The sequence below is a fragment of the Ambystoma mexicanum genome, chromosome 3q, assembly GCF_040938575.1.
Source record: "Ambystoma mexicanum isolate Mex_15411 chromosome 3q, UKY_AmexF1_1, whole genome shotgun sequence".
Taxonomy (NCBI): Eukaryota; Metazoa; Chordata; class Amphibia; order Caudata; family Ambystomatidae; genus Ambystoma; species Ambystoma mexicanum.
The window spans coordinates 781,773,145-781,793,628 of record NC_090926.1 but is presented as its reverse complement, the minus strand read 5'-3'; the positions used below and the strand labels follow the sequence as shown (position 1 = coordinate 781,793,628).

The 20,484-nt window shown below is 44.2% G+C and overlaps 1 protein-coding gene across 1 annotated transcript in view; it reads right to left on the bottom strand.

The window, feature by feature from the left end:
* Positions 1-978: 978 nt before the first annotated feature.
* NT5C (5', 3'-nucleotidase, cytosolic) overlaps positions 979-20,484 on the bottom strand; it is a 696,063-nt gene continuing 676,557 nt past the window's right edge. Inside the window, exons 4-5 of the mRNA XM_069654827.1 lie at positions 1,411-1,525; positions 979-1,333 (exon numbers count right to left, since the gene is read on the bottom strand). Coding sequence (XP_069510928.1) covers positions 1,170-1,333; positions 1,411-1,525 — 279 coding nt within the window. The 3' untranslated portion in view covers positions 979-1,169. The remainder of the gene's footprint in view (positions 1,334-1,410; positions 1,526-20,484) is intronic.

The window sequence follows — 20,484 nt, the reverse complement described above, 5'->3', positions numbered from 1 at the left end:
AAATATACTCGAGTCTAGCTTCATCTTCGGGAAAAAAACCTTTGAGCCTTCTACACACTCACACTAACCAGGTAAACCTGTTTCTAGAGCCCCGGTATGCAAGACTATCCATTAATTTCCTCCTTGCAGTGTAATTCTAGAGACTTCCAAGTGTGACATTTGACCTCTTTCATAAACTCTGTTTACAGCGGCTCATAGTGATACCAACATTATTTGAGGTCATTTTTCTTTTAGCCACAGTTTTGTGGAACTAGTGCACCTTCCCTTGTCTAAATAGCTCTTGTCATGTATGGGGTAAATGCCATTTGTCCTCCAATATCTCTTCTCAACAGGTCCTTTGCTAATAGAGCAATGCCTTGAGACCATGGAAGACAAAGACAACAAAGATAATACTCTGGGGGGTTCTTTTTTATAAGAACAACTTAAGTCAAATAGCTGCAAGGGTACTGTGCTGGGGGTCCTCAACCTTTAAGCTTTACATTTCTCCTGTCCAATGATTTATGCAATTGGGCAGGTGGGCTAGTCGCTCCTATTTTGATATTCTGCTGGCTAAGTATTATGAGAGGAGGCAATACTCTAGAAGCCGCTTGCCCTTATATAAAGCTTTGGGTGGAAGAGATAGGCCTGTAATAGGGGTGTAACCTTTACCCGAAAATTAGTTTGTTTTTGCAAGCATAGCTAAAGGGTCAAAAATCATTGCATTGGTACCTTTTGCCACTATTACATCTGAAAGAATTACAAAGACACAGTGCACATGTTCTGCAATTCAATCCCACTGAAGATGTATTTTTCTGTGAAAAACTCTTAACACCCTCTATAATCTGGAAATAGTTTCTTCCATTTAAAATGAACCCTAACCCATGCTATAGACCAAGTTATACAAAATAACATCTTTTTAGATAAGCCCTGTGGTGGTACAGTTTTGAGCAGGCACCAATGGTGAATGATAATCAAGAACATGTGCATCACACAACTTCATAACTGTGCTTGCTATTTATTAAACTGGGAGGAGAGGTTAGCACACATCCATGTCAGGACCGCTAAGAAATGTAATTTTTTGCGAGAAGTACGCTGGGATGGAGCAGCCTCTTGTAGACATGACTGGGCTGATGACACTGGGCAAACCTTGCTTCACATGACTTCATGATTGTACTTGCTGTTCATGAAATTCACTGAACGTTGTTGCACGCCAATTCTTGACGTTTCCTTTCGAGTATGGATTTCCAGTCGTGGCCCCAGCTCTCCAGCCTTTGCTTTGGAGGTGGCAACACCACGTCCTTATTATGGGCGGTGCTCATAAGGATGTGCTCCCAGCTGGGCTTTTCCTTCAGACCTGAGAATAAATCACAGATCGTTATTACGATACCACATACGAGGCGGAGTGAAGCATTCTATGGGAACATGTCAAACCTGTTATGGTGTCCTTATCATCAAACAGCAGGTGACCATCCACCAACGTCTTGTCCCTGATGATGATGATTTTATCAACAAATTCCGGACCCAAATATTGGCGTATCCAGCCGTACTAGAAGCAAAAAGAGAGAGCAGCGTCATAAAGGTTGCTCTGGCTTTTCCCATGTGCGCTCTTGCAGTAATTGTGAACAGCCTGGAGTGCATAGGCTCCATAATTGGGGATATTGCTAACAGAGTTTTTTAAGTATTCTGTTATTCTGGACACAAACATATCCTTAACAATAATATTGACGTGCATTTAATACCTTTATACCCAATCGAAGGCATGTAAGCATTTGGCCAAATGCACCTAAAAAACATCAGACTTTTTTAAGGCTAGATTCCTTTAGTATTTTAACCCTAATATGGCTATATTTGGAGAGAAATGCTTGAAGGTGGATTTTGCCAGTTCTTACAATGTCAAGAATATGGTATGTCACTGTTATCGTTGGAGTGATTTCCCTAGTAAGGTTAGGATATGTGGAGATTTTTGTTTGCAATTAGGGCTGGATAACGTTTGTGAGAACTTTACCAAAATACAGACCGTAATTCTTGCCCATCACACCAACAAACATTATTCCAGCTTCCAAAGTGGCCACACGCTGGGCTTGACATTAGGCACCTTTAAGAACCGGCTCAAGGCTGCACTGAATAAGAGCAGTTATGAACAGTCTATGGTTAATTTTGCCACAAGGAACAATGGGTTTGAATTTCTTCGGTACATGCAAGATCGGACATCATTACCCACATACATTAAACAATTTATCGGCAATTCTTTCAATACAGTTAGGACCATGGAGATAGAGGGCGCGTGGTACAGCATTACCAGGGACAATAGGGAATGTCGATTGTGTGGTAGGTACACTCGAGTCGGTCAAACGCCTTCTGTTCGAATGTAAGGCCTTGCAGACACTGAGACATACTACACAGCTGGCTCTGGGTATGACCAATGCTGAAAGGATGAATGGAGCTTAGGAGTTATTTCTTTAAGTGGGAAGAGTGAAGCATGTATCATCTATTTCATGATGTTTTGGAGGAAGATTGCATCTATTTTGGAAATCTGCAGATCAATTGATTTCTGTTATTGAGAAAGACCCATTGATTATTAAGCCTTTTGATGTCCATTTTGATTACTTTGTTTAGACGAATTGCACGTTAGGATGGTATATTTCTTGTTTTTCTCCTTTCCAGAAGAAATGTATGCTAGTATGGCATTTTTAAGAATGTTTTACTTGATGTTTGTTCTTTTTATTTTCTTTTTTGTTAGTTGCGTGAAGTTTGTACCTAACTATATTACAGTAAATACCTAAATAAATACATTATTCCAGCTTTTCTGGGTCTAGAAAAGAAAGCCTGGAGGTGGAATTTGTATGCGCTATTGCTGAAAGATATGCTTTAGCACCCAACGCATTGTGCTAACAAACCTTTTCATGGGACAAAAAGAAACAGTGGAGAATGTGAAGAGCAGTGACTGACCATGACTGTCTGGCGAGGCTATGAGAGCTGGGGGTGGTGTTCGCTCATGAAGGGGTGCATGAGATAAGGTGGTTGTGCAAAACAAGAGAATTGTCAGCAGCCAGAATTCACATATCCCTAAATATTCTATATTGGTTGCTTTCATAAAATAATGTTTTGCAGAAATTACAAATTTCTTTTTAAAAGTCATCTGGAGTAAAAGCAAAGCAGATACTTGCACAGTGGCATTTGAGGGAGATATCAGTCAGAAAAGGAAAACCTGCAGAACGATCCAGATTACTTACCGGTCAAATTCATTACTGCTCTACCCCTCCATGTCACATCCTTTACTACCAGGGTGACTTGACTTCCACCTATCATACAGAAATACTGTTGATCAAAGTAAAACAAAAAAAAAACTTGCCTTCCTTGTCAGTTCTATTGTAGTGACATGAGTAGGAAGATGTTTAAATCTTCCTCACTTTGGGAGTGTGGTGAAGGTTTGCACCTACGCTCTATGACAAGGAATTGTTTAACTAGGTGTAAATCAGACTACCAGTACTTGATCTTACCATGACCACCACAACCCTCTTCTACGTCCCAGTCCTTACTAATGACCTATCCCCCAGAACTTTGGTCTTTGAATCAAGAAAAAATAAACAGCAGTCAATCAGTACTGCTGTAAGAATCATTAAATGTATTGCCACAAAACAGAATCAAGTATACAATTGCTTTAAGACCCTGTACTATGATTCTCGAAACATTAGCTTCCTCAATCAGCAGATGTCAGTGGTGCACGAATGTATGAAGAACTCTATGTTGCCACCTAACATATAGCAACTGAAAGGAACATCATACACCACCACTAAAGATGTAGCTATCCCCTTATAGACCTATGTTGAGTACCCATTAGGGATATGAGGATCTTCTCCAGGAGACCATATAACCAAGTGTATTTACCAGACCAAAGATAAAGCAGCATTTAAAAAAGCCAGTTAAGACTTGGTTGCTTCAACAGGAATTTTGTTTGTTCAAACAAGACAACAAGGAACTGTTTACAAAAGTGTCTATTCTTCTTATAATTAAGAATCTAGGGGAAGGGTACACACTCTAGGACCAAGGGCTTCTGTCATGGAGACGATTTTTGTTGGAATTATAATTATTTCAGTTGTGAACACTTTTTGACCAGTTGAAGATATGGTCCTTGCACATTGTCATTTGTTTATTGTGTGAGGGTCAGGATAGGACATTTTACACACAAGCATGGTTTTCAGTTGACATCCTGATGCAGACTGATCCTTAGTTTTGGTTTATGGGCAGGGAAACTCCTCTTTAGCATAGTGCCAGAGAGGCATTTTTCCAACCTTTTGTCTTTTAATAAATATCTTTTTGGTACAAACATGACAACCTTATGTCCGGCTCTCATTTCTGACCCCTCACATTATGCAGATCCCTGGGTAAACCTAATAAAAACAAGTGAGGGGATGGCTTGAATGTTTAGAATTACTCTACCTTTGGCATGGCTCTGGGCAACCTTCCAGACAATCTTTCTTAATCTGCAAAGACATTACAGAAAGGGGAAAGACCATATGTAAATAAGGGTTGGCCCCACCACAAAAAGGGCAGTCCAGCCCAAACTGCTTGGTCACATCCCTTCTGCACAAGACCATAAGCAACTCCAGGAATGTTTCAACCTCATTGGGCGTCATCTTTGAGGTGTAGGTTGGATCTCTGAGCTCAGCAGGCAAGGGAACCAAGTCGGGGCATATCTGTCCCACTCAGGTTGACTAATTGCAAAACAAAAGAGGAGATGGCTGGAAGTTTTAGAATTAATCTCAACCTCTGGCATCACTCTGGGCAACCTTCCAGACAATCATTTTTTGCCTCCCAAGTAATTACAGAAAGTGGACAAACCATATGCAGATCTGGCTTGGTCCCACCTACCAAGAATCTCATATAATTGGAGATGTGTGAGGAGCTGCGCTCTGAATTCCAGCAGAGCTGTTTTCCTTTAAAAAATACTTACCCAGCAGTAGATCTGGTTTATGCTTCCACACTCTGACATAGATTTCTCAGCTAGGCGCAGGCATACCCACACTACTCATTACACAGGATCTGAAAGGACCACAGGCAATTTGTTTCTTACAGTTAATCTGTTTCAATGGTTTCCAATGAAGGCTCTATCCCAAAACAATCATGACCACAAATGGCAGCATCCTAGAATTGGGAGGAGCACTGGACTCTCACTGTCAGGACAAATGGGAACAGAAAGGATCATCTAAATGGAAGAGCTGGCAGGGCCCTGAAGACCTTTGCTTTTTCAGTGATGGAAAGAATACTGGTGCGCAATGCAATGGCTTTAATTAGTGTACATCATTCGGCAGGGGGGGTCTATATGTGACAGTGATTTGGCCTTCTCTCTGGAGTTAAGGGTGGACACCTGACTTCATCAGCTGTCCAATTCGGAGGATATATAGTGTGCAGTATGACAATGTCTGCACCTGAGGTGTTCAGGAAATTCTGTCAGATGTTTTTTGAAAATGCCTTGACCTATTGAAATCATCAGAGAATGAGAAGAGGCTGCCCCGTTCCGAGAACCTATATTGCCTCAGGCAAGCTGGAGCCACAAGGATCAGTTTGCACCGTTTTCATCTGAAGGCGTGGGAGACCCTGGGGATTAGGTAGAATGGAGGGAACTCGTAGTGAAACTTGACCATACACATGCTGCAGTGAAGGCATCTCCCAAGCTTCCTGGGTGGGGGAAACTGCTGGCATTATCCCTAGTTGTTGAGAGATTTATCTCCAGAACACCCCATGTCTGCAAGAGGATATGAAGTTGCTCGTGGAGGGTTTCCCACTCGTGGCAGGAGCGCAGTTCCCTGATCAGGGAATAGAGTTGTGGATGCCTGGAAGATGAAAGGTGGACAGGAATATCCTGTGGGCCAGGGACCACTTCAAGAGTGACTTGCTTCCGCCTACAGAATTGGTGATCGGGTGCCGCCTTGTTTTTGGATGTAAAACATGGCGGTGGTGTTGCCCATGCACACCCACACCACCGTCCCCTGTGGATGGAGGAGAAAGGACTTCAGAGCCCAGAACACCGCCCTAAGCTAGAGAACATTGATTTGAAGCAATTTGTCAGATGGAGACTACAGGCCTCTGATATGATGGTGGCTGGCATGTGCTCCCAGCATTCCAAAGAAGCGTCAGTGGCGACTGTGACTGGATACGGTGGAGGGTAGAAAGAGCCCCTTTAACTAGGTTTGTGGGTACCGACCAGCAGAGCTGGAAAGGATGACTTTCTGTCCCATTTGTCTAAGATTTGCTTCCAACAGGTATCTAAAACACCCTGTCAGCTGACGGGTTGGCCAGGCAAGAAAGTGTGTTCAGCTGCACCCCCAGGAACATTTGCTGAGAAGGAATGAAGCGGGACTTACTGTAGTTGATCGATAATCCTAGAGATGACAAACGGCGTATCGTAGTTGTAGTGTGATATATGACCAGAAAGTGGGGGGGGGTCCTGGCCAACCAATCATCGAGGTACAGTACATATGAATGCCCTGCGGATGAAGATGGGCCACCACTGTGTAGAGGCATTTGCGATAACCTTTGGGGCGGCCTAGTGTCATGCACTGAATTGATAGTGTACGCCTGCCACAGTAAAACAGAGGAACTTAACGGTGACGCAGATGTACTGGGGCATGGAAGAACACGACCTTCCAAGTAGAATGAAGACAAGAAATCTTGCTGCTGAAGCTGGGTGAAGATGTGCTGAAGTGTAACCATCTTTAAGGTTTGTAAATGGATGAACTTGTTCAACAGGTAAAGATCCAGAATCAATCTCCAACCGCCTGACATTTTCCTAACCAGAAAATATCTGCAGTAGACTCCTTGTCCCCAATGATAGAGAGGAACGCTTTCTATGGATCCTTTTAAGAGGAGGGAACGGATTTTCTGACAAAGCGTGGAAAGGTGGTGTTCTACTTTCATTGTTGGAGGGGATGCTGGGTTTGTGGACTTTGAAGCTCTAGGGTGTGTACATGTTGGAATCAGGACAGAACCCACTTGTTTATGGTGATGTTTGATCGCTCAGTGAGGAATTAGGACAGATGTCCTCCCATGGGGGAACGTCCGTTGGGGTTGCAGGGGCACATCGCCAGACTGGTCCGGCCTGCTTACCAGATGGACCCCTTGCTTGGGAGGAACCAATGTCGACGCTGGTTGCCTCTGTAGAACTGAGTTTCCTCTGTAGGTGTCTCCGAAAGGGTAGGCAGAGGATCGATATGACTGGGACCGATAAGTTGGCCTATAGTCCCTGGTGGATCTTAAAAACTGGGACTTTCCTGAACAAAAGGGCTGGCAGCACTGTTGTAGGGTACCCAGAGATCTAGCAGTGTCACTATCGGCTTTGATAGCCAGAAGCATGTAATCTTTTTCCCAATGAAGTCCTCCTTGTCAAAAGGCATATCCACTATTTTGGCTTGTACTCCCGGCCGGAAGTTGCAAGCTTTGAGCCATCCTTGTCAGCGCAGCACCACACCGTTTCCCATCTGCTGAAAACTGGCGATCCACCACCACCAAAATGTTATTGTTGGAGGCAGCCTCACCTTCCGGAAGAAGTTTAAACTACTCCTATTTCTTGTCGTCTGGCAAGAAATACAGAATGGTTCCCGGCTTAAACCACAACTGTCTGTCATTAAGGATTAGGATGGCCAAGGGCCTAGCAGCCTTAATAGTGGTGGCTGCATTGGAAACAATGCTGTTACCGAAAGCCTCCAGTTGTCTACCTGTTCTGTCTAAATATTCTTGGCTGTGTGCAGGATTAGAATGCTTGTATGCACTCTTTTCTTAGTCCTGTGCGCAACAAAGTAATGAAATTAGTGTAAGGAACTCATGGTGGCAACAGCAAAGACAGACACAAGTGATCACAGTTCAAAGGTGTTTATTAAACTGTATATGAGGGTTGGAAAAACACCTAATATATGCCTAAATATAAGATGGGAGCAAGCTACGACCATCAAATAATAAGGCAGTCCTAGTGGTGTCTTGTCAAAATAAAAGTGCCTATACTATGAAAAACATATTGCCAATCCTTACGCTAAATACAAACAAAGATAGGGTTCACAAGAAAGAAAGAAGGGTTCACAAATAATATGTCAGGATGTGGTAGTCAGGTGTCCCTTCCACAAGTTTTGAGCACGGGACAAGGTAGGGCTCCGGAGCACAGCACACGCTCGAGCTTTCCCAGAACAAGCTAACAGTTCCACTCTCAGCTTAAAAGGGTCTTCGGTGGTTAAAGGGATGGTCTAGTAAAACATTTTATTTCAAAAATAGATAGGCCACATTAAAAAAAAATACTAGCATCCTCCGTTTTAAAACTTCCTATGTAAAATTTTGAGCTATTCAAGCTCAAAATTCGAAAAAGCAAGCACAGGGGAGCCGCCATTTTGTGAAATGGAGGCCCTCCTGTGCTGGCTTTTGCTTTTGCGGCACTAATGAAGGAAAAGCCAGCCAGCTGTAGTAAACAAAGTCTACCGCTGGGTGGCTTTCCCTTCATTAGTGCCGGGACTCGGAGGACGCGGACCGGAGACCAGAGCAGGAAAGCTGCAGCTGAATCTCGGTAAGTGCTATTTATTTTTTTTACAAAAAATAAGCACTAGCTGCGGTTTTTTTTCTAAGTTTTCCGGGCTGGAGGAGCCCGGAAAACTTACAAATAAAACCGCAGCTTTAAAAACGTATTTATGTTTGCGGTCGCTTTTGAAGCGACCGCAAACATAAATACAACGTTATTGTGTTGGAAAACGCTGCGGTTTAAAAACCGCAGCGTTTTCCAACACAATAACGTTGTATTTATGTTTGCGGTCGCTTCAAAAGCGACCGCAAACATAAATACAACGTTTTTAAAGCTGCGGTTTTATTTCCAAGTTTTCCGGGCTCCTCCAGCCCGGAAAACTTAGAAAAAAAACCGCAGCTAGTGCTTATTTTTTGTAAAAAAAATAAATAGCACTTACCGAGATTCAGCTGCAGCTTTCCTGCTCTGGTCTCCGGTCCGCGTCCTCCGAGTCCCGGCACTAATGAAGGGAAAGCCACCCAGCGGTAGACTTTGTTTACTACAGCTGGCTGGCTTTTCCTTCATTAGTGCCGCAAAAGCCAGCACAGGAGGGCCTCCATTTCACAAAATGGCGGCGCCCTTGTGCTTTCTTTTGAGCTTGAATATCTCAAAATTTATTTTTGAAATAAATTTTTTTACTAGACCATGCCTTTAAGTCTCTTTTCTACAAAAAAGTCTCTTGCCTCCGAGGACCTGATGTCTACAACAAAATAACAAACACAGGTTCCTTTCAGCTTGCATGTCGGGTGATGCCTTTTCACCCCTGGGTCCCTCTCGTTCGGGCTCAGATCCACAAGAATTTTTCAATCTGTATCAGGCCCTTCGGTAATCAAGCTTCTCGCTTCCGAGGGTCTGATGGGCTCCCAATATGATAAACAAAAAGGTCAATACTGTTACTAAAGTTCTTCTCTGTCTCTATTTGCATTATTATTATTATTATTATTATTATTATTATTATTATTTGGGTGATAGTTCTTCACCCCTAGGTTCTCACTGTTTTGGGCTTGGACCTGTCTCGATTGTTAGCCTCCCTCACTGGGTTCACTCTGGCTTGCAACACAATCCTCATCTGTAACACTCACAAATCGTAATGTCTTTTTAAACAGTTCACTGTGGACATCCCTCTGCCGGGTTCACACTTGTCAACACACTGTTAATCGGGACTTCTTAATGTCTTTTTAAACAGTTCACTGTGGACATCCCTCTGCCGGGTTCACGCTTGTCAACACACTGTTAATCGGGACTTCTTAATGTCTTTTTAAACAGTTCACTGTGGACATACCTCTGCCAGGTTCACACTTGGAACACACTGTTAATTGGGACTTCAGACTTTGCCCCCTTTTATTGGCATCCCTCGGTCGGGTTCACTCTTGCCAACTTTACGATGTGGGATTCGCTTCCCTTAGTTTCACAGTAATGCGTCGGTCAAATGCTTTCGACTGTACAGAAGATTTTACTAGACCCCTGTATGACCACTTAGACCCCCTTCTCGCCTTTCTCCCAAGGCCTTCTAGTTACTGTAGTTCAACAACAGGGTAATCGCTGTCCAGAGTTTCTCGAATAAAGGCTGCTTGACTCTGCTAAGCTGGATTTCCCCTTTCGTATCAGTAGGTCTTTGTACTTTCTTTAATCGGTTGCTTGCTACGTTCGTTCAACAGACTTCGGTTTCTTTATCGGCTCTCTTCTCGACTCACTGGCTTTGATGAACTGCTTGGCTTTCTTGTCTGTGGAGCCAAGGCCGGTACCATTGGGCCACACGTTTCTCCCTGGTTTGGCTGTCAGCGGAGGAGGCACCCGGATACGTTGTCATCTGCTGCAACACACGCTGGCTTTTGTTCACAGTCTTATGATTAATTCTCTGGAGGTTTCACAGCCCTCAGTCGAAAAGGCAGGGTCACTTCTCTCCTTGGTAACCTCTCGATTCAAGCCGTCTTTCTCCTCTTGAACTGCTGTGCTGAGTTAGCTCGCTCGTCCTGTGGTCTGCCTTGCTCTTAGTGTGCTCTCGTGTTTCACCTTTTATCCCCATGGGGAAGAGAAAGGGCCGTCATGTGTGAGTGATTCTGATCAATTACCTGGCTTTGCCTGACCTTCACGTTGAGACATGTTAGGTAACGGACCCTATTAGTCTGTTGTCTTTCGTGGTGTGTGAAAGTGTTCGTGTAAGCAAAGGGGGGTACAGAGGTTGAGTGTCCTATGTAGTAGGATAGGGAAGAGAGGTTAATAGAAGGGGAATACCGTGTTTCTCCCGTCGTCATTCCTTTTCCACTCCCCGAGGACCCCCCATCCAGGTGGTCCTCCTGCACTTGTTCACCCCCAGAAATTGGATCCAATAGCAATGGCTGTGTCCTGGCCACCTGGATGACATATCTAGACTGGGAATGGGACTAGATTGGGAGACACCTTAAGGTTTCTCACATTAGTTACTATTGTGAGCAAGTATAGCCGGCAACCATCCACATCATTGGACACGTAGGCGTCCCTACAGATATTCTTTAAAACTAGCATGAAATCTGGCCTGTTTTAAATCTCAAAAGCTGAGAACATACCTCAGTTTGCTTTACATAAAAGCATAGACTTCAGATTGCGTTTGGGTTATCACATCAGAAATGTCAGATTAGTGTGAAGAACAGGGGCACTGGAGATGAGTTTCAACACCACACAAATCCCGGGCACAAACCTCTATGCCTGATTGCAGATATAGGGAATAGAAAGGATTTTTCTTTCGATGGTAGCAGAATGCTCCCTTGACTATAAACAAAAATAATTGCCAGACTGACTAAAGAGTGAATTTGGTTAAACAGCATCAAATCTTTTAATTTCAGACTCAATAATGAAGGCAAAACTGAGATGTCTCAAGAATAAGGATTTATTATGTGATAAGTGCATCATATATGTCAGACTAGGTTTTTTAAGCACCAGCAAGAAGCTGATCAAGAAGGCTTCATCACATTTATTGTTGTTGTTCTTTGATTCAGTGAAAGCCATAAAAGGTTTTTTTAAAGACCAGAAAAGCAGGTAGCACGTACAATAAGTAATACATTGGGCCCACACAATAGAATATATACATCATTTAAAACACCTACTGATATGAAATACAAGCAAACCAATTCATTGTGATGGAGATGAGCTTAATCTTTGACTGGAATCAAGGTGGACTCAACGTTCCTCATACCAACTACCAGAGCTATCCCCCGACAAGTAAATATTTCTACATATTAAGTTAAGAAATAGTAACAAAAAACAATCTAAAAATCAGTCCAAAATAAGAATATTAATAATTTATGGAATATACACTAATATTACATATAAAAAAATAAGCCATGAACATTGCAGATCAGTTTTATTCTGTATACTTCTTAAAAGGCTTACGCAGACTTACAAATCACCGAAGGATAATTTTCATTTCATTGTATTTGTATTTTTAAACCCACAAAGACTATTGAAAAGGTTTTTAATCATGTTAAAAAATATAACTTTTTTGAAATGGGGGTTTATTGTGATATGGTATATATAAAACTATTCTGTAAGTAACACACTCATATCACAGTGATTGGGGAGGTAAATGAGCTTTTTTTTACATAACATAAAATATCACTTCCTCCAGTCTCTGCTCCTCCACCGCACACCTCTCTCCACTTACCCAATTCCTCTGGCAGGGGCGCCACCACCGCTTCCCATTCCGCCATGGAAATGGAAAGGGGCTCCAATTGGAGCCCCACCTTCCATTTTCATGGCAGTCATCTTAGATGAGTATTTGTTTGAATGAACGGGACGTCCCGAGTGCACAGGCCATTAATTTAAACAAATATATTGCTATAACTACCCTGGATTAAAAACCCTGGGTGCTAATAGCAACAACAGCCAAGCGGGCCAGATCAAGTGTTAACTGCACCTGGGCCCATCGTTAAGGCCCTTGCACACCAAACAATCCGACACTGGTGACCTGTGATGTTGACCTCACCATCACACACTGTTGCGCCCTCTTTCCGGTTTTTAGCCATACCGCCATGGTCCTGCGGAACTGCACGCTGCCTGCCTACATGGAAATCCCCACAGGGCAATAGACATGGATACTGGGTATCAGTGTCATCACACATTCCAAACCTGCATTACAAGTGTAATGTTTCCTGAAAGAGGGGGGGGGGCATTACAATGACTAATCGAGCTATGCCCTGTCAAAGCCCTGTTCATGTAGGACCTGCCCTCTCGCCCCTCACATTACAGCCTCCAACACACAGGACAAGGCCCTGCAGGACAGCTAAGCATATTGCTCTAGCAAGTAAATAATCCACTAAAAGAGGACTACTGATACCACAATGCACAAGGAAACCATGCCTACACAAAGGCAATGCCAAGGTTACCACTGCACTATGGCAATGCAACACTGCCAGACAGTGATGGGGTGTACGGTGCAAACCATGAATGTCATTCCAGAAGAACAGGAACGTTGAAACCATAAAAATCCACAATAGCAACTGTACGCCTGTGAAGAGCCAGGAATGAGACACAGACACAGAGGACTCATGGTTTTTGCTTAAAGACTTATTAAATGAAAAGGGGGTTGGAAAATGCCTCACTGTCCCTCATTTACGAGGTATTTCCCTACCTAAACCAAAACTAAGAGTCTGTTCTGTGTCAAGATATCCAAAACAAAATGCCCTGTGTCGGGAATCCTATCCTTGCCCTCACATTCTAAAAGTAACTCTAATGTGTCTTTGGCCTTGAAAGGGCCACATGTTCAAATTCAAAAGAAAGGTGGAACTCCAACACAAAAGACGCCAATGGATAGTATTCACAGTTCCAGTGAATAGCGCCCATCCCTGGGTTTCTCTCCACCAATACAACGGATCAACAAGATAATCAGCTTTTTATAGTCTAAAGGATAACTCCGTGCTCTTGGCGTTGCCCTCCACTCCTAGGGAAATGCCTCTTTTCCACAGGTCTATTCTAACAATTAAAAATCCTATGGATCCGAGTGTTCCTTGGGGTTATTTATTCAACAAAACAACTTGGATGTGGGTCCCAGCCTCGTAGGACACCTGGTATACTCCCCTACCAGGTTCATTTCCACATTCAATACAATTTAACTCACAAGCTTGTTTTTGCCTGGTATACTTTCCTGCCAGGGCTTTATCATGTGATTCACTTTACATACTTGCAAACTTGACTTTGCCTGTTATACTCTCCTGCCAGTGCTTTATCATGTGTTTACTTTACACACTTGCAAACTTGACTTTACCTGGTATACTCTCCTGCCAGGGCTTTCTCATGTGTTCACTTTTACACACTTGCAAACTTGACTTCTGTTGTTATTCCTTTTGACCTATTGAGTTTTGAAATCCCTTTCATTCACTTCACTGGCTCTTATCTGTCTTTAATAGTGTTGCAGAAGCACCCTGGTGTCATAGCTTCCCTTCTCAGAACTCACTAGCTTTTTGTGGTGGTCCCCGATTCTCTTGCGGTAAATGTGAAGCAGCGCTCCAGTGTCCCGCCTCCACTTCACAGGCTCACCGGTTTCGCTTAGAAGCTTCCACGTCCTTCCTGGCTCCTGCTCTGATGCCGAACCTGTCTGTGTTCTGGGCAGCACTGGTACTGCTTCTAGGTTGCTATGGCTGCCAGGAAGACAACTCTTCTCTTTCTGCTGCAGTCTCAGCATGGCAAACCTGCTCCTACAGTCCTCCTTCCACCATCTCCCCAAGCCTGCAGGCTCCATGTTCTTTTCTGTGGCTCAGAAGTCCCTCGGTCTGCACAGAGAGGAAGAAGCTTTTCCTGACAGCGTGTCTCTCTCTCTCTCTCTCTCTCTCTCTCTCTCTCTCTCTCTCTCTCTCTCTCTCTCTCTCTCTCTCTCTCTCTCTCTCTCTCTCTCTCTCTCTCTCTCTCTCTCTCTCTCTCTCTCTCTCTCTCTCTCTCCCCCCCTCCATGCTGGTCAGGGAATTTTAAAAGTCTTGGCACCTATCATACGCTCATAACCAATATACCGCATCATAGGCTTCTCATTGCTCCATTCAGCCTCCTCTTCCCAGTGTTTCTAAATACATGGCAATGATGGGCAGTCCTTGGCATTCCATTCACAGAATATTGAAGGATGTCATCAGCAGTTTTTATGGGTGGTTGAAGGGGACTGTCACAGTATGCCATAAAGGCATGTGAAATGGAGGTATATCCCTAAAAGGGAAAGGAGGATTTGTGTCTTATCTGATGATGCCGGGTCATCGCCCTGAGGTCCTCCCTCATATAGCCGCACACAGGGTCATGATCAGGTAGTGGCTGCTGTTCCCTGGCCACATGGGAAGAGGCTTTGGGTGAAACCCGAAGTGACATTGCATATGTACCCCCATAGTACATGACACATCAACTAATGTAGGGATGTACAACTATGTTTTACACCAATGTACCCTAATTTAATCAAGAGAGTATTCATGAACAAATGTCACGCATCGTCATGTTTCTGTATTGACACCTGTGACCTTGCCCTTGCAGGTGACTCCAGATACCCATAGCTCTTGTGGCTACTGACACCTGGTTACAATCAACATACAGCACATGATGTGGCCTACAATGAGGCACACATCAGGACTCGGCTGTGCAATGAGCGCACCTTCTGCCTACTAAAGGGACATTTCAGGTGTCTCCACCTGGCTGAAGGGAAAATCTATGTAGTCTGTGCCATCCTGTACAACAGATGTTGGTATGCTTCCCCCAGAGGATGACACATAGGCTGCTGATGAAGTTCTGGTACGCAGTGATCGTAATGAAGGCATGGATGGCTGTCTTGTGCGGCAAGTACTCATAGACAATAACTTTTGGACACATGTCTTTGCACCAATGTCACTCATTTGTACCTAGCCACATATTAAATAGTTCACTCTCACTCAAAAAGCATTGTCCGAGTTGTGTTCAAGTTAACATACAATGTATTGTGTACAATGCAAAACACCCATGCCTTCCCACCTCCTTCAATCCCCAACACCCATGCTCTCTCACCTACCTCAATCGTTAACATCCATGCCCACCTACCTCACACAATCTTCAATGCCATCTTGGAGTCAGACAACTATTTGTAATTATTCTGCTGCCCAGCTGATAGTGCCTCTGTTAGCTCCTACACCCTCAGGCCCACCACAGTATTAACCACTGTAGCCTCAGATAGGTGTTGGCACTGACGTGCCATATCCCTTGTGTCTAAAGCCCGAGTTTTTCCCTTCCCACTCTCCGGGGACTGTCCAAACAGGTGACCAGGGGAGTGCCATCGCTTTTGGATCCCAACCCTGAGGGCGGATCACCTGGGTGGAGGGTCATTTGGAATTGGGGAGGGATTACCCGAGGGTGAGACATGGTACCACCCCTTCAAATAGCCCCCTGCCCAACATTCCCTCTGTCAACTGTCAGCCATATCCCTGGTTTCCGCAGAACCTTCAATGCTTCTCCCCTCCCAATAACATCACAACAGAATACCTACACTTAAAATAACTTTTCTCTTTCTTTGAATGTCCCTCTAATGAGGCCAGGTGAAGTTAGGCACTTGGCTATGATCACAATCACCCGAGCCCAATTGAGAACCGAACTAAGTATAAAAGGTGGAACTTCGATTCACAAACAGAGCACGGAAGAAAGGCGAGGCTATTCAGAACCAGGCTTGAGAGAACAGGATGCCGAGATGCTACAAGGCTACAGGCTAAAGCAGGAGAAAGGGTGGTGAGGGAGCTGTGTCTCCAAGAAGCCAAAAGGGTTCGTCAAAGGAAGCTGAGAAACTGGTAAATCTCTGCAAACTGTGTGACAAAAGATTGCTAGTTTCCCTGGGACAGCAAGGCCGTCTAGGAATGGCTGAGGGGCAGGAGGGGAGAGATCCTGACCTCAGATCAAAGAAATGTGAAGGACATGTGGTTAAAGTGCCAACAATGAGTTCAAAGTGATTAGAGAGCCCGGTTTGTCAAGACGCAAATGATTACTAAGTTGCAAGCAAAGGTACATGTAAGAAGCGAGACACATTGAAAGAAAGCTTTGATTGTGTTGAACTGTGATGAAATCAAGTAGCTGAGTGATCCTGTGTAATATTCTGTGAACTGTGAAGGCTAAATCAAGGATCGCTAAGGTGAAAAGCGAGTTGAATGAAGTTAATGAAAGTGAAAGCTGACGGCAAAGGCTACACTAGAAAATATTGAGTAAAACGAGATCCAGATGGGGTTGAATGAAATCGAACTGAATGATGAAATGAATAGACAAGAAACTGGAACTTGTCGTGGTGCTACAAACCACGCACGTAAAAGGATTAACAAAGTATGAGGAATACGATAACCAGAATGCAACCGTGTCAGAGTGTTCAGGCATAGGGATGAGAAAAGCTGTGCCGTTTCGAAAGTCTTCGACATAAACCGCATGATGCAAGCAGAAAGATTGGGGAAGAGAGAACCCTTCGTATTAAGATGATGAATGTTGTGCTGTGAAATATTCTGAATAAGAAAACTATTGAACTGCATTTGTGTGAACTATTTGCAACAAACTGACCTTTTGGAGATCCCGAGCAAGTTGAGATTGAGGAAGGGAGTTGTTGAGAAGAAGCTCCTTGGTCATCCTGATATTCTTTGGAGACACTTATATACTTTGCTTAATACCCTACACATTGTTTTTATTTCTTCATATACCATTTTATTGTTTTTAAACATACAATCAATAACAATCCATCACTTAGCTATCACAAATTGATTCAGTTACACATGCTGTAATAACACAGTCCTACCATTATTAGAAAGCAGTACTGAAACCTAATATCAAGTCAACTTTACTCTCTATTGCAGAGTTATTTCAACATGTTATAAACTATCCACTGCCCTCTTCCCATGTGTAACATATCTTGGCAGCCTTTCCTGGACATCCCAGAGCATTATAAATTCTAAGTTCCATGGAAACACACCTATCTACATCAGAGACCCATTGCATGAAGCTAGGGCAGTCTGAGGCCCCCAACTTCCTTGCAATGTTACGCTTGATCATGCCTGTTGTGGATAGAAAACATTTCTCGTACCGACCAAAGAGCTCATCTCCCCAGATACCCAGCAGTAGCAGTTTAAGATCTGTTGGTACTTCCACTCCTATTACTTCTGACAGCTTAGTACATCATGTCTGCCAGAAGGTATGAACCTGAGGGCATTCCCATAGTATGTGAATAAATGTAACTTCCCCACTCCCACAGCGTAGACAGTTAAGGCTAGTCGCTCTATTCCAGTCAAAAACAGAGCGACTCTGGGATAATATATTCTATGAAAAATCTTAAACTGTATCAAGCGAAGTCTGGAGGAGATTGCAGTTTCACGTGGATACATCATAGCCAGTATCCAGTCCTCTGGGTCAATGGGCCCACATCCCTTTCCCATTTTGTCTTGAGATTAGATCATTCTGAAGATGCAAAGGCTATGATTTCTTGATATAATGTAGATGTTACCTTAGTAGCAATGGATTCTAGGAGCACCTTCCATTCTAGTGGTGAGCATTGTGGCGTGTCTGAGTGACAGAGAAGGTGTTTGCGTAATGATAATGATGTGTTATTTGTATAGCGCCTGAATCCAAAGCACTTTACAGAGCACATATTTACATACAATATTACCCAACCGAAATTGGTACTCATTTATCGACCTCGGAAGGATGAAAGGCTGAGTTGGCCTTGCCGGGATTCTAACCTGCGACCTGCAGATCACGCTCAGATCGCAGCAGCAAGCGCTCAACCCGCTGAGCTATCTTACCAGCTAATGCATGAGTGAACTGTGGAAAATGATAATGCTCTGTTTGACGAGCAAAATTTGTGCCTGAATTCCGCAAAGGAGGTGAGGGCCCCCCGGTGAACATGTCCCCTAATGTTACCATGCCTGTTTCCACCCATTCTGACCACATCAGTAGTTTGTTCACTTCTGGCAGGTTATTATTCTTCCATAGGGGCTGTGCCAGAGTCAATTTGACGTCCCAACCAATACATCTATGAGCTTCTTTCTATATGTGTGCCATATGGAGTGCCAGTGTAGGGGGGGGGGGGGGCCTTTCCCACCCTTCGTTACAAATTGGCGTCATATCTTGTAGCCACATGACCTCTCCCCGACTGTGAGGTAGGTCCCAGTCCATAGGCCACTGAAGGTTTCATAGTCCCTCAGCATTTGTGTAACTATTGGGCAGGAACGGGAAGGGCTACCTAAGTATATTAATAGGTCGTCTGCGTACAGGGACGTTTTGTCTTCCCCCCACCGTTGGCCAGTGGAAGCCCACCCATGGTGCATCCTGGTGAAGCCACGCAGCAAGGGGTTCCATGGCAATTGCAAATAGCAGTGAGTATAGGGGACAGCCTTGCCGTGTCCCTCTACCCAGGTTCTGGAAGACCAGCCGTTAACCGTAACTTCCGTCAGCGGAGATTCATACAATAGTCGGACCCAGTCCAAGAAAGCTAGCTCTGAATCCCATTTTTTCTATTATTTCCCAGACGGCGTCCCAAATCACTGAGTCAAACGCCTTCTCAAAGTCAATAGCCAACAGTGCAAGGGGCTCTCTAATGGCCGGGGCTCGTTCAATCATCAGATGTAATCGGCAGATGTTCATGCTGGTTGATTTGTCCAGCATATAGCCGCATTGGTCTACGTGGATCAATGATGATGTTACTGCCCGCAGTCTGTTTGCAAGCACTTTGGCAAGTATTTTGGTTTCATCGTTGAGTAATGAGATGTATCTGTAGGATTTACACAGTTCTGGGGGCTTTCCAGATTTGGGAATGACTACACTATTGGCTTTGCGCAGGTCCTAGGGCAGGGTGACACGTTCCTTACAATGATTGAACATTTTGTGTATGGGAGCCACTATCTTTTCTCCCATTTATTTTCATGTCTCAATCGGGAACCCGTTGGGGCCCGGTGTTTTCCCTGAGTGCAACTGGGCGATGGAAGTTGCAACTTCATTTTCCAGTATATCAGCTTCTAGTTGCGCTTGTTGGGTCTCCGACAGACTGGGAAGTATAATGTTGTCTAGTATAGTGTTATTTACTGGCAAGGACAGGCTTTCATAGAGTGCAGCGAAATAATCTGCAAAGGCCTCTACAATCTCACGGTCTCTTTGCACTCACAGTTAGTTCATTACTTATTTCTCTGATATGTCAGTGTCCCTCATCTCATCATCTCGTCTCTCGAGCCAGGCCAGTATTTTACCCGCCTAGTCCCCTGATTCAAAAATGCAAGTACGCATCTCCCAGTGGGCCTGTTTGGCATTATCCATTGAGATGTTGCAGAGTTTTTCCCTAGCCGTAAGGAGGGCTTGATATTTTTCAGGTGAGCCTGCAAGCAAATATTCCTCCTCCTGCTTCTTCAACTGCCTCAGTTACGTTCTGTCGTTGAGCCTTCTTTTTTGCGCAGATCCAGGAGAGCATCTCACCCCCGAGTACCGCCTTGCATGCCTCCCACAGTGTATCAGGGTTTTCTACTGTGCCCTCATTGAGGTCGAAATATTCTGTGGTACAGTTCTGGATATGGTCTATAAATTCTGGAAAACCCAGGTAGTAAATATTTTAGCGCTATGTGGGAGTCGGTTTCACCATGTTTGTGCGAATCACAATCTCTAGCGGTGAGTGATCCGAAAACTCCTCTGGCAAGTCTAGTCTCGATAGGGAGGCATGAGCACCAGAGTGAAATGAGTACCCTGGTGGGTGGAGATCTCACCAGACATTGCTCAGACCGAACGCAGAGGCGGAAGCCGCTAGTTTTGTGGAAGTGTCGGGGTTCCTGCCCCGTAAATGTGTGCGATCTAATGCCATGTCCATGACATCGTTGAAGTTCCTGCCAAGGATCCATAAATCGGGTCGAAGGTCTATGGCAATGGCTAAGATGTCATCGAGTAAGTCTGCTGAGAGTGGAGGGGGGTGTATACCGCCAGTACACCTATGATCTCACCCCATACCTTGCCCATCTGCATCACAAATCTACCTCTAGGATGTTGTTTCA